Source organism: Corylus avellana, chromosome 10, assembly GCF_965113065.1.
Source record: "Corylus avellana chromosome 10, dhCorAvel1.hap1.2, whole genome shotgun sequence".
NCBI lineage: Eukaryota > Viridiplantae > Streptophyta > Magnoliopsida > Fagales > Betulaceae > Corylus > Corylus avellana.
Genome location: NC_142499.1, coordinates 20,988,265 through 21,013,946, shown reverse-complemented (window position 1 = coordinate 21,013,946; position 25,682 = coordinate 20,988,265). Strand labels below are relative to the sequence as shown.

The following is a 25,682-nucleotide window of genomic DNA, read 5'->3' as shown; positions in this document are numbered from 1 at the left end:
CTACAGTTTTAGTAGAGAGAACAAAATGGATTGAAAAGAAAACCTTTTTTGTTTGGCTTCGTTTGGCAAAAGCCATGGCCCAGACACTGTTTAGTGTCTGGGCTATTGACCGGTTTCCCCCTCAATATTTGGCATATTTTTTGCCATATTACCCCTCTCTCTGAAATTTTTCCAGACATAAATCCCACATTTTGTGTGTATGCGTCTCCCCAACACAACCACCCCCCCCCCCCCCCCCCCAACACGCGTCCGAAAAGCCTCTCAAAACCCAAATTCATCAATCAGATTCAGGTAAGCTCTATCCCTAATGCTCTAACATCTTCATCTCTGAAATTATCCTAACCCTTTAAATATAGCATTCAAAGACTCAAACCCATTACATGTTCAGCAGCCCCTGCTGTTGAAGCCGCCCCATCTTCCTTCAGAAACAAAAACCCAAAAGATATCAACGTCCTGGTAGTGGGGTCAACTGGGTATATTGGAAAATTTGTGGTTAAAGAGTTGGTTAGTAGAGGGTTCAATGTTATAGCCACTGCTAGAGAAAAGAGTGGGATTAGAGGTAGAAATAGCAAGGAAGAGAGTTAGAATCAGTTGAAGGGAGCCAGTGTGTGCTTTTCAGACGTGACCCATTTGGATTCTTGGGAGAAATCCTTGGAAAGTTTAGGGGTTTCTGTTGATGTTGTAGTCTCATGCCTTGCTAGCCGCTCTGGTAGTGTAAAGGATTCTGGGAAGATTGATTATGAGGTAACAAGGAATAGTCTTGTTGCCGGCAGGAATCGTGGGACTGCTCATTTTGTGTTGCTGTCTGCAATATGTGTGCAGAAGCCCCCCTTCTTGAATTTCAGACCGCCAATCGTGGGAAATGAAGGGACCTGGAGGAAATGGCCGGGCGCTGAGATTTTTTTGAGAAACAATTGAAGGGTAATAGGGTAATTGCACGTCAGGAAAAGGAGCCACAATTTTGACTCAACAGTGTCTAGGCTGGAAAAGGAGCCACAATTTTGACTGAACAGTGTCTAGGCTGCATGGGACTTTTGCCAAACACCACCTCAATGTTCTCTCCTGATATTTTAGCACTAATACTTGGAGACTATTTGAGATTGAGTTAAATAGGTTCAAAAGCTATTTTAGAGCATGTTTGAAATTGCATTTGAGAAATAGAGTTTTTTAATCAAAAAAACATTTTTTTTGCAAAAGCTTCATTTTTAAGTTTTTGTTAAAAGTGTGTTTTGGCCATTTTTAGGCTTTTTGGACTCTTAAAAGCGTTTTCAATTTTTTTTACCAATCGGGTAATTTTTTTCTTCAAACGGATTTATTAAGTGTTAAATGCACTTTTAGGCTCTTCAAATGCACACTCAAACAGGCCTTAGCGCGCACTTGGTAAAAAATTTCAAAAGTACTTTATTTGACTTTTTTACTTTAAAAATGGTCAAAGCACACTTTTAAGAAAATTTTAAAATTAAAGTTTTTCTCTAAAAAGTTCTTTTTATTTTTTTACTTTAAAATATCTACTTCACAATGCAATCCCAAATATACTCTTAGGCTTGCGTTAGGAAGCTTAAAAAACATTTTTAGTACCTAAAAAAATTGTTTCAAGCAAAAAGCTAATCGGTTTAGTAAAAAACTTTAAAAGTATATCTTTTACTTTTTTAACTTTGACCATTTTTTGAAAAAGGTATAAAAATAAGGTTTTTCTAAAAATTTCTTTTCAACTATAAAAACTGGGTAATGATATATTGCACGCCGGGCCAAAAAAAAAAAAATTATTATTATTTCATTATTTTAATTTTTTTTTTTTAAAAAAAAAACATTTGCCCGGCGTACAGTATATCACTACCCATAAAAACTCTATTTTTTAACACAATCCTAAATATGCTCTTAAAAGTGTCCAATAAGTACAACAACTACATCATATTTAGAAGAATTTTAATTGGCCAAGATGATCACAAAATTAGTAGCTTTGATTTCTCAATTTTATAATTAATATGTGCTCAAACATTCGTGAGTCTCTTCCATGTCTCATCTCAATATCCTACACTTATTAACATAATATTATTTAGATTCTTTATTTATGAATTCTCTTATACTCCTCCACCAGTAAGGGGACAAATATCTTTGAATAAGTGATGGGCATGTCCTTGTACAATGAATAAACTCCCTCTAAATTCTGCCCAAAATCTTCAACATTTCATGAGTAGCACCTAAGCCATTTCAAGCTGAAAAATCATATATGCATAATTAAATATTTTCGCCATGTAAAATGGTGGAGTTCATAACACACTTTGATCAATCGGAAACAATCCATTCAAAATATCTATTTGTATTACATATATTAAGGAAGCGTTTGATATGCGGAATTGACTCTTGGAATTAAATAACTGTTTTATAGGAGATCGGTACACTCCAATTAAGAAGATTTCTTTCCAAATTTATTAGACTAAATTTTTCATTTGAGGAAGAGGAGGTTGAAGCATTGGATCTAAAGGACATAGTTTTACAAGAGAATTCATAGGAAGGGTTAATATGGCGAATTGGGAATGGAACAAGTGTTAAAATCTGGGGTGACAAGTGGCTTCCAATGCTGTACACATATGCTGTGCAATCCCAACCAATCACACTTAATAGAGATTCGATGGTCAGTGCCCTCATTGATGATGATACGCGATGGTGGAACCAGACTTTGCTCCAAGAAAATTTCAGACAAGAGGAGGTGCAATTAATACAATCTATCCTGATTGGAAGTTCTTCCCAACGCGATGTGCAAATATGGTGCAGTTAATTATATGCCAGGCAACGGTTAGAGTAGTTGGCTCTGATTTTCACATTAGTAGTTTTCTTTCTTAGGCTCTGTTTTGGCTACTGGGCTTTTAGTATGCAGGCCAATAGAGAATTTTCAATTTCTATTACATAACTTTCTCATTTTTATCCCCCTTCTTTTATGATAAGGAAATGGAGTTCATGTCCAACATTTTCAATGATCATAATATTTACTTTTGTGGGCTAAGTAGTGTTTTATACTAATAATGATATCTACTTAAACTAAAGACTAAATATTCAATCTTTGAGTGTAGGATTTTGATTTTAAAGGAAATTATTTTAACACACTATTGTGTTTCTCTGTTAGCTTAATACACAACATAGCAGCAACTAAATTTTATTGTTTCTTGTGGATCAGAATGCAAAAAATGAGTTTCTTTCTCCATTTATAGGTATTTTGAGCTCTAGTGCCCATGTGAAATGACTTTTGTTTGTGTATTTTTATATGTGAAGCAAAATCAAATTTTGGAAGGAAAGGAGTTTACACAGAGTGAAAGAAGGTCCACCCACTTAAGAAATGAAAGAAAAGATGAAAATAAAAGACTATTTTTTTAAAAAAAAAACCATTGGAGTTGAAGTTTAGTGTTGCTAGTTCCCTCTTTCCCACCAGGCACCAACTCACCAGCCACCCGTTTTATCCCAACCCAACCCATATTCTCATCCTTCCCTGAAATCCCACAGAGGGAGAGAGAGCGCGGCGTGGTGATACAATTCAAACCCTCAGAGAGACATGCTCCACCAAACCACAACCGCCAACTATCTCTTCGCTTCCGATCTTTGCTTCAGGTCGCCTTTGGCTTCGCCAATAAGACCAACCGCACTGAGCTTCTCTATGAACCACAGTACACAAGAAAAGTGTCTAATCAAGCAGCCTTCCAAGCACACAAATCTACTCTTGGCTTGCGGCGCGGCGCATGACAGTCACAAGACCTTGCCAGGTATGTAAGCCAGATTATATACCTGCAATGAGTGCTTTTGTTTCCTAAACTTATTACTTTTCTGCTTTATAATATTGGAATTTGAATAGAAGAGGCACTGTTTGGCTAGTAGGCAGACCCAAAAGCTCAGCAAATTTTTTTTGGCCTTTTAGAAATTCAAAAAAAATAAAAAAATAAAAATAGTACTTGGGAAATGCTAAGCAAGCGTTGCCTTAGTAATTTTTTTACTAGGCTGATGATGAACATATATATATATATATATATATATATATATATATATATATCATCTTTTAGATAATAAACATTTTTTTACCTATTGTATGGTGAGCAATTCTCTTAATATGATTATGTATTAATATTATTTGTGCTGGGTCTTTATCAATGTTTGAAACAGTCAAAGAATAAGAAAAGAAATATGGATGTTATGTTGCATGTTTCGTTTTCTAATGTATCTCATTTCTAAAATAATAAATGACGAAAATGTGAAATTAAGTAATGAGACTTCAGTCCTCAAGAGGTAACACAATCGGTTAGGACCACGCTTAATGAAGTGGAGGTCACTAGTTCGAATCTCCTTTCCCCCTCTTGTGCGGATATGTCAAAAAAAAAAAAAAAAAAAAAAAAAAGGTAATGAGACTTCAATTTTTTTCAACATATTTATTGGCTACCACTCCTCTCTTGCTGGAAAGGGCATTTTGGTAGGATACGGAATGTTGCTATATGCAGGGAAGGATCCCCTCCTGTCCAAATGAACTGGAGAGGATCACAATCCATATGGAAGATGGAAAGAAATTATTGGAATTTTGAAGACTGTGAATGGATAGTAGTGAAGTTAAAACGATTTTTTCTTCAAGACTCTATTCCATTGGACTGCTATTTTAGACATAAATTTTTCCCAGCTTGCATTTTTTTTAACTTTTTTTTTTAATTTAATTTAATTTTTTTAATCTTCTTTCTTCTTCTAGCTAGGCCTTTCTCTCATATACTTCCTATTAAGGGCTATGCCTTTGGCGTTTTGTAATAAATTGCATTTATCTGTAAAAAAAATAATAATAATAAAAAATAATAAAAAAAAAAAAAAAAAAAAAAAAAAAGAGTTTATTGGCTACTGCATGGAATTATATGAAAGAACCTAGTGATATTATTGAAAATTATTTGGGAGATGAAAGATTTATTTAACACATAACCTTCCACTACAATAATTGTATGATTAGGAAAGATGATGCACCTGTACATGGACCATCCGATATGATTGTTGGAGTTCTGGGAGGAGGGCACCTGGGACGCATGTTATGTCGAGCAGCATCACAAATGGCCATTAAAGTAATGGTATTGGATCCGCTCGAGAACTGCCCATCAAGTGCACTTTGTTATCATCATATGGTCGGAAGCTTTGATGACAGTACTACGGTCCAGGAATTTGCAAAGAGGTTAAATTTTTATGAGATTGATGACATTTATGTTCATACCTGTTGCCCTGCATCTTTTGTGATTATCTGGTAATAATATGTCTATGTTTTTGGTAGATAGATGCGGAGTATTAACCGTTGAAATTGAACATGTTGATGCGGGTGTATATTGCTGTTTAATGACCGCATAGTTTCCTACTAAGCCACTTACAATTTTGGGAAGTAAATTGCAGCTCACAAACTTGGTTACTTGGAATTCCAGCCTCATCAAAATTGAATGCAAAACTGAAAATGAAAATGCAAATAACCGAGGAGTGAACTTAAAATAGAAATCATGGACCATTGTCAACCACAAAGTCTACTAAGGCATCCATGAAGCAGAAAGAAGCTATCAAAATCAAAAGATCACAATGCAAATCAATCTACCAGTTGTATAGAGGAAGCAAATCCCCATCTGCACGAATACTAGTATTCATTTACACAAGAGTTGTGACAGATTAGAGATTTGATAAAAACGATCAGTAAGAATGATGAGCTTACCTCATCTAGTGCTCATTTTGGTAGCAAAGAACTAACTATTCTATTTCAAAACCTCTGCTTCAGCCCTTGCCATGGGATCATCCTTGATCTCTGTTTCATCTTCCTTTTCCCCTTCTCGCTCTTGGGCCACTTTCTTTCGATGCAACTCCTCTGCAGCCTCCATTGCAGCCCGGTTCTCTGCCTGAATACGCTGCATTTCCTCTTCTTGCTGCTGCCTTTCAAACCATGTGTCCGCATCCGCCCAAACTAAAAGATAAAAGAAAATACAGAATCAATACCACAAGCACTAAATTGTTCCGTGGGCTTTTAGCCATCGATAACATATTAAAACTATAAACTCTATTCAGAACCTGATTCACGCAGTGGTAAATACAAAGAAATTGAAGCACTCAAATAATAGCCCATATTATCCCACATCAGAAAGAATAAAGATCTCACTGAAGTATCCTAGAAGAAACCCAACATATCCATATCAAGTTTTTCATTCCATTAAAATCTGACTTCAAGCATAAGAAATCTGTACGGCCAAGTAATACTTTCATTAGAAATGTCATGATTTTCAAAGGATGAAAAAGCGCTTGTAAGTAATAACTCAGTTTTTATTCATACGCGATCTGCCTCCATCTTAGACAGGTTAGTCAGTCATTTCAGAAACAAGACTCAAAACTATCTTTATCTTCGCGCTTCCTATTTCATTTCAATTTTATTCTGTTTTGCATCATTAAGATAAAAAGACTCCAACTCTAACCACAATGGCTTACCACATTGAGATTGTAACACACACATTTTTTTTAATTGATTAAAGCTTCATCAGAAAGTTTCGATAATTCTTATCTAGGAGTTCTGGAAGCAATGCTTCAATAGCTGACAGGTTTAATCTGAGCCTACATACGAAGATTAGGGAATCCAATTGAGGAATAAACAGAGTTAATGTAACATGGAAACCCCCTTGAACCCATTGAATCAGCATCGCGATGCCATTTTTTTGCTGTCCATCATACTTGTACAGGGCATAATCAAAGGAAGTTCCGTGGTCTACCATTTTGTTAACATAAGCTATAAAAGTTTCTTAATTGACATAATATGAATTTTTATGGCCTACCATTTACTTAAAAACTTAATCATCATATTTCTCGTATTGGTTAGAGCATTCTTAATGGAGGAACCAAATTTTTATGCAAAATAGCTTCTCAAATTCACTTTATCTAGTTTAGCTAATGAATTTTTAAAGGTCTTCTACATCCGATTAACTATATTTTTATCTATATCATTTAAATATCTTTTAAATATCTTTTTATTAAAAATTGTGAAAGAATATTCTCATAATGATCCCTTGAAAAGTGTGAAAAGTTTTGATAAAAAGAGAAAACAGGTGAGAAAAACAATAAAAAATAAAATGGCTCATTTGAAAAGTGCTGCTACATGTACCTTTTTTTTTTTTGCTAATCCAATCAAATATCCATTTTGCATTGTTTTTTTTTGTTTTGCTAATCCAATGTGGGGCTTTTTTTACAAATCTGATTAGCCATTTTAGATAAAAGTATCATTTAGCTCCTCCTTTAGGAATGCTTTTCGTACTAATGGATCCATTCTCAATGATAAGTTGTAGATCTTTGAGCTGTAGATAATAAGCATAAGCAGCACCAGCTATTTAACCAAAAGGCGATACCAGAGCAGAGCCCTATATACGCACTAAATCCTAAACAAAAGCCCTAGACCCCAAAGTAATGAATTCAAAACACAAAATACCCAATTAGTAAACTAATAAAGAGACTATTATACATTGATAAATGTAGAAAGAAAGAAAGGGAAGGAAGGGAAAGGAACGTACTGGGGTGGGCGGCCCAGCCCTGCTCGCCACCCTTGATGCGCTCGGGGAGGGCATAGTTGACGGTGAGGACGCGGCCGTAGAGCTCGGAGCCATCCATGTTGTCCATGGCGGTGGAGGCGTCCTCTTTCTCGAGGAAGGTGACAAAGCCGAAGGAGCGGTGCTTCTGGGTGGCCTGGTCCAGCGGCGTCTTGACGTCCTTAATGTCCCCGAAGGGTATGAACGCTGCGTGGAGTATTGCCTCGTTCACCTCCTCCGCCAGCCCTCCCACGTACAGCGTGTTCTTCTGCACTGCTTGTTGCGCCATTCACTATAATTGTTGTCCAGGACTAAACTGATCAATGTTCCTAAATCCTAACCTTTATAAGAAAAAAATAATAATAATAATCAAAAAAGCCCAGAAAGGCAGAAACTATGTGCTCTTGGGCATTTGAATAGTACACCAGAATCATATTTATCTTGCATGTCTTAATTTCTGCCAAACAAATCAACACATAATCATTCACCATGCTCTCCTAACACCATTATTAATATAGCCCACTCTTTGTACACATGAAATTCTTAAGGGAGTTTTAGAAACATACTACACGACACCATCAAACTCACTCAAACCAAAAGGCCTTTGTAAATTGTTCACAAAACTAACATACAACACCATACAACGATACAACAAGTATTAACAACAAAACCCCAAGGATAATGCTGCCGTAAGTTAGAAAGAGGGAAGGCTTGTTCAATTATTTTATACATGCAACCAAATCAACTCATCAGCAAGCGCAGCAAGCCAAAATTTCTCTTGCATGCAATTTAATTTACTACTACATGTTCTATTCTGTCATGTTAAGCAAGAGAGACTAGAGGTCATTAGGGGAATCAGGAGCAACAGTTAAAGAAACAGTCCATCCGAAGCATCATGGGCAATTTCTTACATTTCACACTTCAATACTACATGTACGAATATTAGGGAAAAACAAAAGCAACAGTAGACATTAAATATTGGAAGCTTTAGATATTTTCGTCATTTGGAAACCAATCCACCTCAAGTTACCTCTTCCGCCAAACTGAGTTGGGCCCTCAGTTACTCTAAAACCAAATATATATATATATATATATATATATATATATATATATATATATATCCAACTTCTAATGACTATCTTTCTCACACATCTTCTCATCTACCAAACAAATCGTAGATATATTCGTGGGATCAAATGTAGGACTTGCATAAAAATTGCATACAAAAAATCACGGGTTCTTCTTAATCTCAAAATGACACCTTTAAAACTCAATGCATATTATCAACCACCTTCTATATTCCTCAATCAAACACACAAACAAAAAAATCCCTAATTTTCGTCCGAAAATTGAAGGACTTCGATGGTTGAAGTAACGGATCAGAGAGAAATCGAGAAAATTAAGGTTGTGGCTCACCTTGATTTCGAAGAGCCCTTAGAGAGAATGTGCGAATTGGAGAGAGTGGTGAAGCCGTCACAGTCGGCTCTAGAAAACGAACCCCGCCGGACCCAAACCACCCAAACGCCGGTGAGTTCCGCCGGACCCAAACCACCCAAACACCAGTGATTTCCGCAGGACCGGTTCAGTTAATAGAAAATCCGCACACTGTGCGGGTTCATTGTAAAATCTGTCTTAAAGGACCGGTTCAGTTAATAGACAGAGTTAAAAAGACCGTTAATTTAAAAACAAAAAAACAAAAGAGAGAGAGAAATCGGTTCAATGACATAAAATGATGGGTTCATGACACGTGTCCTAATTTTAGGTTATATATATATATATATATATGATAAGTACTCTTGAATTGAAAACACAATTTTAAAAGTTAAATCAAAATTATTTTATCAAATATTTAATTACATTTTTAAAACTTAAATCGCACCCTTTGAAACTGAAAATCAAATGCATCCTAAGTAGTATTATATGCCTACTTGATCTTTGACAATAGTTCATGTTATTGCTTTGACCATTATTGTTGTCGGTGAAACTCATATTGGAGGGGTGATTTTCGGTACTAGGCTTCATCGTATCAATCATCACGTTTGGATACTTTGCTTTGTTCAATTACCCTGACAGGATTCTAGGCTGTTTGCATGGGTGAATTAATAATGAGACATTTAAAGATGCAGATGCCTCTTAGATAACCCAATCAACTGATCAAATACAATCTAGGAAGAACTGATACGTGTGTTTTTCTTTCTTATTTGAATGAAATCTTCCTCAGTTTGAATGTTTTTATTATTATTATTATTCTTTCTCAAAAAAAAATTTCTAAAAGATTTTTTAAATTAAAGGTTTGTTTGGGTTTACGATCTTAAAATGTGTTGTTTGAAATTTGATTTTTTAAAATGCAGTCAAGTCTTTAGCAAAATCACAGTTTAGCCTTTAAAATCGTGAGTTTCTTTTTTAAGAAAAAAAAAACACCATTTTAATTGCGATTTTATGTTTTTAAATCGCAATTTTTTAAAAACGCAATTCTACACTATCAATTTTTAGCGATTTGGTTTAAAGTCAACCTTTTTAGTATGCGAAATCGCAATGCTCAACTCACTCTAAATTATAATGAAAAGAATCAATACATAGTGCAAATTATAGGCTATTTTGTATTTAAAGGTGACTTCTTTACCTTTTCGATTCCCCTGCCGGCTGCTGGGGTATAACTTTGATTTCAAGTATGCTTATCATCATTTTTTAAGAGATTCTAAAGCAAACCATTTCTTGGAGGTAAGCATACCTTTAAGCTTTATGGTTTCTTAAATGCATTATAACATATTTTCTCTAGATACTTTTTTTGTGACCTTAAGGCTCTTCTTGCAACTTTGAACATGGTACCCACTTCCAGAATATCAGGTATTTGAACTACATTGCTTACCATTTCTTAATAACCTACTAGTTTTAGGCTTTTAGCACGTCAGATTAAGCTGTTACAAGTAATGGGTTCAAGGGAAATAGTATATAATAGTTTGCATCTCATTTCGATTTTCGAATTATTTAGATCTTTGGAGTCCTTCGCGTTTCATACCTTTTGAGTTTTTTTTTAATGACGTGAAACTTCTCTAAGAGGCAGAACCACTTGGTAACCCGTTCCTATCGGGTAAATCCCGAATACATAAGGTCACATCATTAAAGGTTTTGGCAGAAAACAGGAAGCTTAGAAATTGCTAATCCATATATATTATATGCTTAAGGCTCTATCTTCCTCTTCTTCCATTGCAGCTCTGTCATGGGCTGAGTCACTTGCGTGGTACGCCATGTGCGTGATGATGACATACTTGACAAATGTCTGGAAGCTTGACCTCACCCAGGCTGCTGCAATTGTAAATGTGTTTACAGGTGCAGCCAACATAATGCCTATAGCCATGTCCGTTCTTGCAGATGCTTATCTGGGTCACTATTGCATGGTCTTGCTCGCCAATCTTGCTTACAGCTTTGTCAGTATTCAAAACTTTCTTCATTTTTTTGTTTTTGTTTTTGTTTTTTTTTTTTTTTTTGTCCCTGCAATGAAATAATTGCAATAAGCCTCTCATGCTTATCAATTTTTGATGCTGCTGTGACAATGTTATTGGTTTGAAAATCTACCAGAAGATGTACCAACTATGTGGTGTCACTGCAGGGGTTGAGCTTCTTGGCTATGTCAACACTAGCTGTCGTTTCTGATGATACAGGCAACTGTAGAGGATACAAACCAGATTGCATTGGTGATACCCAAAAGGCTCTCTTCTTCACAGCATTAGTCCTCATAGCTGTTGGGAAATCAGGCAATCTGACATCTATAAAGTCTTTCCGGGACCAACAACAAATGGAAATCAAAGAGGTAGAAAGAAAAATGCCATGGAAATTGGCAGGCATGTTGGCTGTGATTCTTCTCCCAATATTTGGAGGTATTGCACTTCCATTTATAAAACCTTGGTCTGTCCGATTTGGAATACCAGCAATATGTACTATAGCGGCAACTCTTTTGTTCATGAGTGGCTCCTCTTCATACACACACCATCAGCCGCAAGGAAGTCCTCTTACAACCGTTTCAAGAGTCTTTGTAGCCTCTGCTTCCAAGATCTTTTGTCATCTCCCACAGGATGCAAATCAGCTTTATGAAAAACATCAACCAAGTGAAGGTCTTCGCTTTGTGCCTCACACCCGGAGCCTCAGGTTCTCTCTCTCTCTACTACAATTTACTAACTTCCAATATTTCGAAGGATCAAATGTATTCAACTGTTATGTTAGGGAGATTAACAGCATGTTGGGACACCACTTTACTTTTAAAAAAAAAACTCAAAAGCTTAAGCGTATATATGAGTTTGGACTTCATCTCTAATATATATATTAACGACTTACATATGCATGTGACATCTAGACTCAATCTTTTTATACTTACATGTATATACTCAATCTCCCCATCATGTGTGAGTCTATCACCATATTGCTACTCTTCCTCAAACCGAAAGCTTTTATCAATATTATGGCCCATCTTCAAAATCACTTGTGAACTTTACTAATCAAAGATGGAGTTACGTCCATAGAAGAAGGCGATCATGAAGAACTTTACTAATCAAAGATGGAGTACAAAAAAAACTTAAAAGAAAACTATTCAAAATGCAAAGTTCCAATACACTCAACTTTCACTTACCATATCAAAAGTAAGACAAACTTAGGGCCCACTAATTTCATGTATTTCAAGTCATGTGACTTGAATTCCATCAAGTCTAATAATACAAATCTCCTCAAGATGTCTCTACCTCTAAGGACAATCATAATCTACAATTACCACTATTTCTTGAATTTAAGCATAGGACATGGTTTAGTTATAACATCATGCTTCTATACCAGTCCTTTTGGCCACATAGTTTTCTCAGCTAAGTATGTCTTTCTATAGACACATTTGAAGCCAAATATGTTAAATTAATTGTTCACACTTGTGACATATTTTCACTATGGGAATCAATCTTTTTATACACACAAGTGTATACTCGACATGATAGTTTTGACTTGCAAAATCTATCATCAAGCTGTAAACTTATAATTTCCTAAAATGATTTTTAAATGCAGGTTCCTTGACAAGGCTGCCATTATAGTCCCAACCCAAACCGTAGAGCATCAACAACAAAGTAGATGGAAACTTTGTAGAGTAACAGAAGTAGAGGAAACAAAAATCTTTATACGTATGATACCAATGTGGATGACCTTCACTATGTGGGGGGTCGTGAGTTCTATAGGAGAGACTTATTTTTTAGAGCAAGCAAACCATATGAATCGCAAGGTTGGAAAATTGAAGGTCCCTCTTACAATGCTACCAATCTTTTACAAAATTGCAAAATCAACGTTGGCCAAACTCTATGTTAAAGTGGGTGAGAAATTTACTGGAAAGGGATCTGGAAAATATGTAGCCCCAGTTGGAAACATAGCTGCAATGCTATTTTCTATACTATGTTGTATCACAGCTGCAAAAATGGAGACCATGAGGTTAGAAGTGATTAAAAACCATATGTTACTTGACAAACCTAATCAAAAAATCCCAATGAGCATGTTCTGGCTTCTTCCACAGTTTCTCTTTCTTGGTGCCTTAGATGGAATCTCTGGTAAAAGCATTCCTGATTTCTTCACCAGTCAAGTTCCTGCCTCAATGAGGCCCTTAATGGAAATTTTTACCTGGCTTGCATTTGGAGCAGGAACTATGGGTAGCGTCCTCTCAGTTTATGTGGTGGGGAAGATCAGTGAAGGGAGAGGAAAACCAAGTTGGTTTCAGGACACACTGAATAAAAGTCATTTGAATAACTACTATTGGGTACTCACAATATGGAGTTCCATAAATCTTGTCTTGTACATCTTGGTGGCAATTCGGTACCCCTATCAAGACCCACCACGAGGTAGAGTCGATCTGAACCAAGTTGATGAGTTACTTTAACCAAATAAACCAAAAAAAGGATATTGTCAATCCAAATTTCGACACGCCTCTTGCTGCATAGACTTTATTGCGTAATCAATTAAACCCTCGCATAAAAAAGAGTACGTAATGCTACAATTTATACTCAGTTATCACATATTTTATATTTGCTTTTTTAACATGTTTTAAGTGATTTTTTTTTTTTTAATGATTGACATGATAAGTCACTTAAAATCTCACGTCCAGTGTTAAATAGATGTGAAGAGTAGCTTTACTCTATAATTTATTTATTTTTTTTTAAATAAAAAAATATGTCAATTATCAAGTAGTAGGTCCTCAAGATAAACATGCACCATATATATATATATATATATATATATATATATATATATATATATTTTAATAACCTCCTATTGCTAAGAGCATGCCGCTCAAGGCCCAAAGAAATTACATCCAAAATGCAATGGATCAATGTTACTCTAACGACGGTTCATATCAATAAAACATCCATGGTAGTTGAAAATGTGGTTATTAAGAGAAGTTATCAATTAAACATATTAAGTGAAAAAAGAAAATTGTTCACACTAACTTGTATGTAATGAAACCAGTTAGGGTTGGCAAATTCTGTCGGTGGGCCAATTTGTTGATATGGGTCAAATCAAATCCGATCAATTTAATTAAACAAGCTAGAACCTTCAACCCTAACACCAGGGGTGAAATCAAACATTTGGAGGACAAAATTTATAAATTTTATGAGCAATTTTAAAATTAGTGTGGGGTTATCCCCCAAAGTAATACACGGTTCCACATCTACCTAATACGACCCATTTAAATAAAGCGGGAGACCTGATATGACTTGCATAACCTATTTAATAAACAATGTGTGTTGAGTTGACCTGACCCGAGTAATCCATTTAATAATCATGTCGTATTGGGTTGACCCAAACACAACTTATTTAACATGTATGTGAATTTTAATTTTTAATTTTTATGAATTTAAAAATATTATATAAAAATGATTTTATATATATTTTAGTTTTTAAGGGCTTTGTTTTTTAATTATTAAAAAAATATAATTTGATTTATACAGGTTATGTAGACTACCTATGGATTAAGCGAATTGATCTGAGATTGACCTGTTTATTAAATAGGTTAATTTGGGTCGACTTGAATTGACCTAAACCATATTATACACAGCTCTAACCCGTTACTTTCGTGTAGTTCATGTCGAATTCGCAAATTGTGTTAAAAATTACCAAACTCTAACAAAATGCTAGCAATATAATACAATCTTTTTTTGTATGCAGGTATTTTTGACTTTTTAACTAACTAAATTGAAGAATAAAATAAATACATATAATTCATTGCATATAATTCAAATAAATTTAAAATATTTTATAAGATAAGATATCTAGAACAGATTTTGATTTAAGGCTATGCTAACCGGTAAGAGCATTCACAATAGAGGGGTCAAATGGTACTTTTATCTAAAATGGCTAATCAGGTTTGTAAAAAAAACCCCTACATTGGATTAGCAAAAATGCAAAATGTAAAATAGATATTTGATTGGATTAACCAAGAAAAAAAAAAGTTACATGTATCATCACTTTTCAATGAAGTCTTTTTTTTTTTTTATTGTTTCTCTCACATGTTTTCTCTTTTTTGCCAAAACTTTTCCCATTTTTCAATGGACCATTATGAGAATATTTTTTCACAATTTTTAATAAAAAGATGTTTCATAAATATGATTGACATTGCTATGAGAATATGACTTTCATACTTAACGTTGGCAAATACGATATAATTATTATAAAATACAACTGTTTCAAAAATATTATAGTTACAAAAATGATTATTTGAAAAATAATAATCGTTGAAAAATTATTGTGCTAAACGAATTATCATTGAAAAAATAAAGATAGAATCAATAAAAAGTAAAAAAAAAATAATATTTAAATGATATAGATAAAATATAGCTAATCGGATGTAGGAGGCCTTTAAAAATTCATTAGTTAAACTAGAAAAAGTGAGTTAGAGAAACCATTTTACATTAAAAAAAAAAAAAATTTGCTCCCCCATTGGGAATAAAGATCACCATCATTTCTTAGTGTTATTGCAAATGTTAGGTATAAAGTCTTACATGCTGGGGTGGAACCATCTTTATAGGTGGAGGGCCACTAATTTTGAAAGACCATTAAAATATGGAACATATATGTTTTTATGAGTATCATCTTTGTAAAATTTATTTTTTACCCCATTTATTTTTTAAGTTTTGTCCCTCATATGCTCTAGTTTTAGTTCCGCCCCTATCTACATGCTACAATAAAGTTTTGAAAAACTTCACTTTAAACTCCTGAATTACCACGCAATTTGTCAAGCCTTTAAAACTTCAAAACCTCTCAATTTGAACCCTTGAAACTTTAATTGCAGTCAATTTGAACCCCACTCCAAAATTCAAGAGATTAGTGACGTGTCTACAGTATACACTTTTTTTAACACGTCACCAATTGGTGATGTTTTAATGTGTAACACGTCACTAAAATTTTTAGTGACGTGTTAAAGTTCAGCACCTCACTACATTTAAAATCCATTCAATTAAAACCAAAAAAATTCTAACATGTGGAATTATGACATGTCACTAAAGTCTCAGTAGTGACACCCTGATTTTTGACCTGTCACACACGTCAATACTGACACGTCACCAAACATTAATGACGTTTTTGGGCCTTAAAACGTCACTAATGGGTAGTCAGTAAAAAATAAGTTTTTTGTAGTGCCTCCGTCAGATTTAGCAGTTAACTTCTATCAGCAATAACTAAAAACACCAAAATATCAATGATTTATAAAAAAAAAAAATTAAAAAAAAAAAAAAAAAACGAAGAACCCTTAGAATTAAGGGTAAATTTGAAATTTTTTTTAAAAAAGTCAGGGGTATAAACGTCATTGTCTCACTTTTAACGTTTAAAATTTGACGGAGAGGTTCAAATTGACTGCAATTAAAAGTTTAGAGGTTTAAATTGATAGGTTTTGAAGTTTGGGGTGCTTGTCAAATCACGTGGTAATTCAGGAGTTTAAAGTGAAGTTATTCCATAAAGTTTTATTTCAAATTAGATTCAATGAAATTATTTTAATTTAGTTTATTAAAATAATACATGTCTTTAGTGTATGTAATTTTTACATGTATTTTTAAAGATGTATATAGGAATTACATGTTTAAAAGACAGATGTTAATTTAATAAATTGTGTTGAAAGAATTTTCTTTTGCCCATTAAAAAAAAACTTTATTGTATTTTGTGGGTATAAAATTTAGGAAAAACTTCACTTTGGCCCCTTAAACTTTCACCCGATTTTATAAATTCCTCTTGAACTTTCAAATCTCTAATTTTGAACCCCTGAACTTTCAATTACTCTCAATTAGAACCATTCCGTTAATTTTAAATTTTTAGTCGTTAAAAATACAAAAAAAAAAGACCAAAATGTCCTTGATTTTCATTTTTTTTAAAATAAAAAAAATGTTTAAAATCTAACGGAAGGGTCCACATTGAGAGTAATTGAAAGTTCAAAAGTCCAAAATGAGAGATTTTGAAGTTCAGAAAGAGTTCGTAAAATCGAATAAAAGTTCAAGGAGTCAAAGTGAAGTTTTACCTAAAATTTATTTATCCTCAACTGCGAGGGTCAGTATTTATTTATCAAGTTTGATTTTCTATACAGTTGCTTCTTTGAAAATTCAGAGTCGTTGGCATTGCAATCACCGAGCATTATCGGCGAAAGATTCACAGAAAAAGGCCGGACTTTGTAATCCATCCAGACCAGAGGAAAAGGAAAAGGATAAGGTCTGAGAAAGCTGCGATTTCAATTCCCATTCTTGGTCCAACGAGCTCCCAACGTGTTTTCCGTTTCCACAAACTTCACGTAAATTACTGTAACCTCGTAAGTCAATAAGAATAATGCTATGTAGCATATTTTTATCTAATAATTATTTTATAATGTAATATAATAGTCTCATGAATTAATCTTTGTATTTTTTTTTTTTTTTTTTTTAATAAGGGTCAATTCTATGATTAGTTGAAATTGTTTTGTTAGCTTGTGATATTAGTTGCAAGATGAAAATATAGTTTATATCATTATTATTCCACAAAATAATATAAAAAAAGACCAAGATAAATAAGATTTTTTTTTTTTTTTTTTTTTTTTTTTTGACAATGCTTCTTCCTCATTCATTTTATAAAAATATAGCATGTTAGGATGTTACATAAATGTAAAAAATATTTTTGTATTTTTATGAATATTTTATGTTTAGATTGATTGTTAACGTTTTTGTTTTGAGCTTAAAATAAACAAACCGAGCCTAAAATTTATAGTACCATAAAAATAATGAAATTATATTTGTTTAATAAGATGCAATATCTTAGGACAAAATTTTCTAAATTTTTTAAGATGATTTTGTTTTCATGCTTTTAACTATTATTTTTTATTAGATAATTTAAATTTTAGCATATTAGTATTTAAAATTGAGAAATGCTTGGTGTTCTTCTAATGTTCTCCCAACTATGATGTGATTTTTAAAATCACCAATAAATTAAAAGTTAATAATAATAATCTCAAATTTAACGATAATTTTAAAAGTCACATCACAGTTGAGAGAACACTAAAAGAACACATAGTGTTTCTCTTTAAAATTAGAGACTCCTACTATCATGTCGGCCTTAAAACATTAATTTTAAGGCCTCCAATCAAACTTTGACACCTCACTTGAACACACCAAAATACTCCAAAAATACAATAAGACTAAAACACATGATCACATCTCCTTCTAACCCACCAATCCCTAAACTACTTTACCCCTCCGGCCAAACGCAGTCGCCGAATCCATGGAGTCACAGCCGGAGAGAGAGAGGTAGATGCCGCGCCCCACAAAATCAAATAATTATGGAAACCCAGCCAAAGCTTCACCAAATTCGGTCATGGCTGAGAACACTCCAGCAAAAACACCTCCAAACAAACCCCAATCTTTTGACACCCATTCGGCCAAGAATGCCCAGAAAATCAACAAGGAAGAACACCCAAAATTAACTCCAGAAATTCAATTCCAATCGGCTACCTTTTAACCGAGAATCAACCTACAACTCAATTCCTACACTTCAAGACCCGTTCGGTCAGATTAATACAATCAACACCAGAAATCCCCAATCAGTTATTCTACAGAAATCAACTTATTCAAATTCTCAAACCCATTCTATAACTCGGCCAAACACCGAAAATCAACCAAAAGAATTCAACTAGAAACCCCAACGATTCAATCGGTTACCCAAAGGAAATCAACCCAAAATCATTAAAATCAAACCCAAAAGCTTCAAATTGAAATGGTCTGAAACCCTAAAAATCACATTTACCATAAAAATTGCTTCCGCCGTAAACGGCCACCGGAGTATGGCCAGTTCATGCCGGAAGGGCCGAAAGCAGCCGCTCAATCACGGTCCACGGCCCCCTCCTCTCTCACGGCCACCTATGTTTCACCGTCCGTGGAGGAGAGAGAAAGCGGAGGAGAGAGAAGGAGGTGGGGATGTGGAGCGTGTCGGTCCCGTGCCGGTGCCGGTGCCAATCGGCGGGGCTGGTGGTGGGGTGTCGTCGGGGAGGGAAATAGGAAGAAAGGAAATTAAATTTTGTCCAGTGTAACTTTTTTGTTTTCAAATGGTTGAGATCCGGTGTGTTCGTGCTTATAGTATGTGGTGTTTTTATCTGAGGTGTCACCATATTATGGATGGCTGGATGCCTGGTGCGGATATATTTTGCTCACCTAATTTTTATAAAATAATATCAACTTATGATTAGGAGGATACGAATGCGAGGCTTATAAATAAATTTTATAAAAAAAATTTCATAAACTGATGTGGTACAATATGATTGAATATGAGATAAATTTAAATTTTAAGAAACTCAACCATAATGTGCCACATAGGGGTGTCAAAAATTACTAGGAAATCGGAACCGAAACCGAAAAACCGAGAAACTGAAAAATCGGAAACCAGGAAACCGGGGAGCCGGTTCCAGTGCCGGTTGCAAAAAAACAAAAAACCGGGGACCCCGGTTTTGGGCACGCGGTAAAAATCGAGAAACCGGAACTGGGTGCATTTATATATAATAATAATTTTTAATATATATATTAAATTAATATACAAAAGAGCCAATGCCTCTATAACAATGATTTTTCTTTGATGGCGCCAAATTATTATTTTGCCATTTGGTATTAAACTCACCTAGTTTAATTAGTAAGGAAATAATGAATTTGATTTGGAGCTATTTTGTCTTTTAATACGCAAAGGTAAGGAAATAATGAATTTGAATTAGTTTGACTGGGTTTTTGGGTATTTCACTTCACTTAATTTTTGTATGATGGTGTAGATTTACGGTTAGACCTTATTCTTTCTTTGTCATAGTTAAATTAAGAGGGTTATTTGTGTCTTCTCATCATTTCTATTTTCCTTCTTCTTTTTTTTTCTTTTTTTCTTCCTCTTCATCCTCCTAGAGCCTCATCTCTCTCCCCATTTTTTCTTTTTCCATTTTCTTCTTTTCTCCCTCCTATTCTGATCTTTTTTCCTCTGTTTCTGTTGTTCCTCTCCACTTTTTGTATATGGTATGGATTTTTTTTTTTTTTTGTTAGTTTGCTTTTGTGTCCTTCATTTTTTGAAGATTTGCCTTTTGTGCTTAACGATTTTCTTGGTGAGTTTTGTATGAGTGAGTTTGGCCGAATGGATTGACAGTTCTTCAAAGATAAATTTTTCTTTCCTTTAAGCTTTAGGTATCTGTCAATTTGATATTAAGGTGATTAAATGGTTCTGAAATGAAACCTTATGATTTTTTCATGAGGTTTCATTCTAGAAAACAATTTTTTCATGAGGTTTAAAAAAAAAAAAAAAATTTAAAAAAAATCGGTTACTGGACCGGGTAAAAATCGGAACCAGCTGGTAACTGGAATCCGGTTTCCAATTCCGGTTTCCCAAATCCAAGAACCGGGATATTTTGATTTCAATCTTGATTTTGGCCAAAAACCAAAAAAATAAGACCAAATTGACACCTCTAGTGCCGCATCAAATTGTAAAAAAAATTTAGAACTTTATTCGTAACCTTAGCATTTTCAAAATTTAATTAGCGAGCTCCAATGAATCAAATCATGATAAATGACGGCCGGTCCAAAAGCTTGTCAAACGCCAAAATGTCAAATTGCTTTGATATATAAAGGAAAAAAAGTTGTGGAAAGCTTGTTAAACGCCAAAATGTCAAATTGATTTGATATATAAAGGAAAAAAGTTGTGGAAAGCTTGTTAAACTCCAAAAAGTCAAATTGATTTGATATATAAACGAAAAAAAGTAGTGGATTTTTATAGTATCATATCTATTTGGAGTAACGGTAGGCGACAATTTTCCCACCCGTTATCAACTTGGGATGATGAGAACACTAAAAAAAAATTGTAGTATTTTTTTTTAACATTTTCGTCTACTACTTTAATAAAGCGGAAGAAATGAAGTATTAAGTGTTATTATGGTGTTCTTCTAGTGTTCTCTTAATTCTAAACGGATATTATATTCTAAGAACTAAGTGAGAGAAATAATGGTCATTTTCATTTATATTTTTTTTAAAAAAATAATATCTGCTTAATACCACAAAGATACCAGAAGAGCACCTAACATTTTCAAGAAAAAAATAATAAATAAAAATCTACACTATTTGACTGCTTAAAAGTAGAAAGCTATTTTAATTCTTGCTGGTTGGTTGATCAAAGAGAAAGAAAAATAACGATATTAGAAGAAAAGAAAAGGCCAAGAGTGGTCTCTGACTCTCTATACCATGGCATGATAACACAATAATATTTTCAATATATTGCCTCTGAGGACATTGCATCCAAACTGCCGACAGTGGTGGCCCAATATACTTTGGGGCCTTTGGCGAAAATTTTAAGTAGGGCATTATTTTTTTAATATTTTAATATTAAATAAATAATATTTATTCAAATATTTGTATTTAAAAATAATTCTTCTCGCTTTTTGGGATGTAAAATTACTTATTAAATTTTTATATTCAAGATTTTTTAACATCCTCTTTTCAATTGATAATATGTCTAATCCATTTAATCTCTATTGTGACAATATTGTTGATCATAGGTAGGATTTTATCAATTTTAATTTTGTTTTTTGTTTTTATAAAAATTCTTTTATTAGGATTCATTAATTGGACAGTTTAGATTATTATTTATTTACCACGATTATGAGGCCTTTCTTAAATTATTTATTTATCATGATTACAAGGGCCTTAACTAACCTTTTTATTGATTTTTTTTTTTTTTTTTTTTAATTAGAAGCCTTATTAAATTGGAAGCCTTAGGCGGCGGCGTCGCCTAATGGTTGGGCCAAACAGTTTGAAACTGTTTGCTTAATGAATCATTCTTTGCCTGTTTGTCTGTGTTTCAAAAGCTGAACAGTGCGTTCACCACCCCTGAAAAGCTCATTTGAAGAAGAAAATAAAAGAAGCCGACGTACATGTTGAAAGCTGGCTTGTGTTCAAATTCGAGCGCAAACGGTTTTCAGGATTGCAGGAACCATCTGTTTTCATTCTTCTTTTGACATTCCCTGTAGCTTTCTCTCCCCGTAACCTGTATATAATGATTCAGACCTTTCCTTTTGTGGCTGGGTCTGGGTATCCAATTACTAGATTCCAATACATTTCTGAAATACTCTACTAGTTCTAGCACCTCAGAAAGCGAGCTCCAGCTAGCTACACCGTTGGCTTTTGGATATATAGATGTCTCGGCTAGTAGTTTTCACGTCGCCGTTGGCTATATACCACGTATTAAGCCGCCTGAGATCTTGTTTGTTTATTTATCGATTTATCATTGAGGCACTTTCTTCTTTGCCCGTTGCAGTTCTGGAATTGGCTGGTAGACTTGCAGAGTACTCCTTGTGGTCGAGAATGGCTTACTTAACAGAATTCTCCGGGCTTGACACTTCCCATGCTGCTGCAATTCTTAATGCATGCAAGGGTGTAGAGACCTTAATGCCCATAGGCATGGCCTTCCTTGTAGATTCTTTTGTCGGTGAATATTGCATGCTGTTGTTCTCCAGTCTTTCTTACAGCTTTGTAAGTTTTCAAATCTTCCCTCATTCTTTTGCATGCACAATACAAGGTTTTGACAAATCTCATACGATTGATATATATAAAACCCTGATAATGTGGTAGTGAATATTAACTATTGATTTTTTTTTTATTTTTTTTTTACAAGACCTTGTTAATCTGAAGGTTGATTTTCGTTACCACATAACATTGTACTTGTATGGCAGTTGCACGTATGAGAGTCTACTAAAAGTCTGTTTGAAATTGCGTTTGAGAAATAGATTTTTTAAACTTTTACTGAAAGTGCGTTTTGACAATTTTTAAATTTTTTGGACCCTTAAAAGAGCTTTTAATTTTTTTCTCAAACGACTACTTTTTTTTTTTCTTTTTCAAACGAACTTTTTGAGTGTTAAACACACTTTTAGGCCTCTATCCCCTTAATAGCATTAAAACATGTAGTAATTATTTGGATTCACTACAGGGCATGATCTACTTGGCAATGTCAACACTATCGAAATTTGGAGGCTACTGTGGTGAAAAACGTCCAAATTGCATCCATGCTGCCCAATTTGTTATGTTTTACATATCATTACTTTTCATAGCCATTGGAGTATCTGGTCATAAGGCATCCTTGCGTTCTTTCCTAGAACAACAAATGCCAAGTCAAACAGAAAGTGATCATCAAGATGGTGAAAAAAGAAAAAAGCCAAGGAAATTGAGACGCTTCTTCAGGAAACATTTCGCTAAGATTCTTCTCATGAGCATTGCATCTACTCCAATTTCATTGACTCCTTCATGGTCTGTCAAATTTGGAATACCAGCAATAGGGATGGTAGTGGCAACTATTCTGTTCATGTGTCGCTCAGACTCATACAAATATGCTAATAAATCACAGGGGAGTCCTCTCACCGTTGTTTCTAGAGTCTTTGTAGCTTCTGCTTCCAAGATGTTTTGTCCCCTCCCACGGGATGCTAATCAACTCCATGAAAATCGACGTAATTCTCAATATGTGCCTCACACCCACGGCCTCAGGTTCTCTCTCTCAACCTACACTATTGATCAGTAACTCACCTTTTAAGCAAAAATATTTCATATAACACACACACACACACATATATATATATATATATATAGAGAGAGAGAGAGAGAGAGAGAGAGAAAGAGGTCACAAAGCCCCAAAAGCCTTAAGAGTGGTATGGTTCAACAATCCCTAAGGCCAATTTGATCGACTTCTCAAAAAACATTGGAGGTAGTTTGACAATCCCAAAATGTCAATTTAGTGGTGATCGGCCACCCCAAAGGTCTTTAGGGTGGCTCAACCCTGTTTCAAATGGGAATTTGCAAAAATCCAACATGAATGTAAAGTTCCTGACAGTTTGCATTGGCTCGGCACTAGCTAAGCTTGTTGCCATGAGAAATTTGGGGGGGAGGGGCAAAACTAAACAAAAAACTTTGTGGAGGGTACAAATTAATTTTAGACGGTAAACATGAGAAAATTTTAAAATTTTAAAAGAAAATTTAAAATTATGGAGGGTTTACTATCCCACTCACACACTTAGTTCTGCCTCTGCTTCTTGTTAACCTTATGGTGGTCCCCTCTCCCCTCTTGTTTGGGGATGTTGGATTGTTGCAATAAGATCATGGCATTACTTTGAATTTGGGCCCATCTTTCGGCTTGGTGTGTGTATGTGTCTCTTTGGCTCATTTGGCAAACCCCCCTTCTCTTTTTTATTCAAAAAAAAAAAAAAAAAAAAAAATATTAACAAACAACTTTCTTTACTCTTCACTCATCTCACATCAACACACTTTCAACTAAAACACACACGCGCACACAAAAAAAAAAAAAAAAATCTTAAAATGGTTTATCAAACAACCAATAACCTTTAACACGAATCAACTTTGATACAAAACCCCAATAATCAAGTCAGTAATTTAGGCCAACATTTATTATCAAGTTGTACACATATTGCATACAACTATTTCTCAAACATAAATTTGTAATGCAGGTTCCTTGACAAGGCTGCCATTGTAGTACCAACCCAAACGCTAGAGCAACAAGAACAAAATAGATGGACACTTTGCAGTGTAACAGAAGTAGAGGAAACAAAAATCTTTATTCGCATGATACCTATGTGGATTATCTTTATCATGTGTGGGATCGTGTCATCTGTAGGAGACACTTATTTTTTAGAACAAGTATGGAATTTGGATGACACAGTTGGAATAGTGAAGGCACCTGTTTTTATGCTACTAGTCTTACAGGACATTGCAAAATTCATGTTTGCCACAGTCACTAAGAAGTTAACTAAAAATGGATCAAGAAAATATGCAGCCCCCATTGGAATGATAATAGCAATGTTGTTTTCTGTGGTATGTTGTATCACGGCTGCAAAAGCGGAGACAATGAGGCTAGACGTGATAAAAAAATATTGGTTACACAATTCTAAAAATGATATCCCATTGAGCATGTTTTGGCTTCTTCCACAATTTCTTCTTCTTGGTGCCCTTGATGGAATCTCGCATAACCTTCTTGGTGACCGTGAACATGGTTTTAGCAATATTGCTTGTTTCTTCAACGGTGGAGTTCCTGACTCTATAAGCTCCTACTTGCTAATTGTTAGCGATAGTGTATTTGGATTCGGAATTTGGGGTGGTGTCATTTCAGTTTATATGGTGGATAAGATCAAACCAAGTTGGTTTCAGAAGACATTGAACGAAAGTCATTTGGATAACTACTATTGGACACTGGCAGTTCTGAGTTCCATAAATCTTGTCTTCTCCATCTTGGTGGCAATTTGGTACATAAATCAAAGATGTTCTCTTGCAGATCCTCATAGCTCTCAAAGACCAGATGGATTTTCTAGCACCTTATACCAAATTGCAGGCATCATCAAAAATTATTTTATTGCAGCTGTTCAACATTTCTTTGATGGTGGTATCATCCCTAAATCAATCGATGCAACAGAAGAACAAGCAACAAAAGAACAAGCGAAGTGAGCACCAAGTTCTTCCCATATACAACATCAAGAGAGAAGAGCAGGCCAGTTTTTTCATGTACGACATCAATTTGTTTCCTACTTTTTTGTGTATAAATAGGTTGCATTGCAATGTAAACGTTCAATACACACAAAAATTCATTTAGAAAAAT

General features: G+C 34.4%; 3 protein-coding genes across 4 annotated transcripts; 2 read left to right on the top strand and 1 right to left on the bottom strand.

Annotated features, from left to right (window-relative positions):
- Positions 1 to 4,993: 4,993 nt before the first annotated feature.
- Positions 4,994 to 9,178, bottom strand: LOC132191421 (uncharacterized). 2 transcript variants are annotated; one of them, XM_059606429.2, is made up of 4 exons: positions 8,967 to 9,178; positions 7,536 to 7,891; positions 5,705 to 5,950; positions 4,994 to 5,449 (listed from the first exon to the last, which is right to left on the bottom strand). In XM_059606429.2, exons 2-3 carry the CDS (start codon positions 7,837 to 7,839, stop codon positions 5,745 to 5,747), a joined length of 510 nt encoding a protein of 169 aa, XP_059462412.1. In that variant the 5' UTR covers positions 7,840 to 7,891; positions 8,967 to 9,178; the 3' UTR covers positions 4,994 to 5,449; positions 5,705 to 5,744. The 2 variants fall into 2 exon arrangements, with proteins under 2 accessions (XP_059462412.1, XP_059462410.1); XM_059606427.2 differs by lacking the exon at positions 4,994 to 5,449 and having other exon boundaries at positions 5,457 to 5,950.
- Positions 9,179 to 10,550: 1,372 nt separating this feature from the next.
- Positions 10,551 to 13,449, top strand: LOC132162466 (protein NRT1/ PTR FAMILY 5.5-like). The gene is made up of 3 exons (XM_059572706.2): positions 10,551 to 10,978; positions 11,161 to 11,696; positions 12,594 to 13,449. The coding sequence occupies exons 1-3, from the start codon at positions 10,727 to 10,729 to the stop codon at positions 13,447 to 13,449; spliced, it is 1,644 nt and encodes a 547-aa protein (XP_059428689.2). The 5' UTR covers positions 10,551 to 10,726.
- An 8,869-nt stretch (positions 13,450 to 22,318) lies between these two features.
- Positions 22,319 to 25,531, top strand: LOC132162463 (protein NRT1/ PTR FAMILY 5.5-like). The gene is made up of 3 exons (XM_059572702.2): positions 22,319 to 22,561; positions 23,016 to 23,566; positions 24,541 to 25,531. The coding sequence occupies exons 1-3, from the start codon at positions 22,394 to 22,396 to the stop codon at positions 25,529 to 25,531; spliced, it is 1,710 nt and encodes a 569-aa protein (XP_059428685.2). The 5' UTR covers positions 22,319 to 22,393.
- The last annotated feature ends 151 nt before the right edge of the window (positions 25,532 to 25,682 follow it).

Bases quoted from the DNA above. Each gene is read 5' to 3' on its own strand.
- LOC132191421 (XM_059606429.2), bottom strand. From the start codon at position 7,839: ATGGCGCAACAAGCAGTGCAGAAGAACACGCTGTACGTGGGAGGGCTG. The intron at 5,951-7,535 runs GTACGTTCCTTT...TTTATCTTTTAG, and splicing joins GGGCTGGGCCGCCCACCCCA to TTTGGGCGGATGCGGACACA.
- LOC132162466 (XM_059572706.2), top strand. From the start codon at position 10,727: ATGCTTAAGGCTCTATCTTCCTCTTCTTCCATTGCAGCTCTGTCATGG. The intron at 10,979-11,160 runs GTCAGTATTCAA...GTGTCACTGCAG, and splicing joins CCAATCTTGCTTACAGCTTT to GGGTTGAGCTTCTTGGCTAT. The intron at 11,697-12,593 runs GTTCTCTCTCTC...TTTTAAATGCAG, and splicing joins CCTCACACCCGGAGCCTCAG to GTTCCTTGACAAGGCTGCCA.
- LOC132162463 (XM_059572702.2), top strand. From the start codon at position 22,394: ATGGCTTACTTAACAGAATTCTCCGGGCTTGACACTTCCCATGCTGCT. The intron at 22,562-23,015 runs GTAAGTTTTCAA...GATTCACTACAG, and splicing joins CCAGTCTTTCTTACAGCTTT to GGCATGATCTACTTGGCAAT. The intron at 23,567-24,540 runs GTTCTCTCTCTC...TTTGTAATGCAG, and splicing joins CCTCACACCCACGGCCTCAG to GTTCCTTGACAAGGCTGCCA.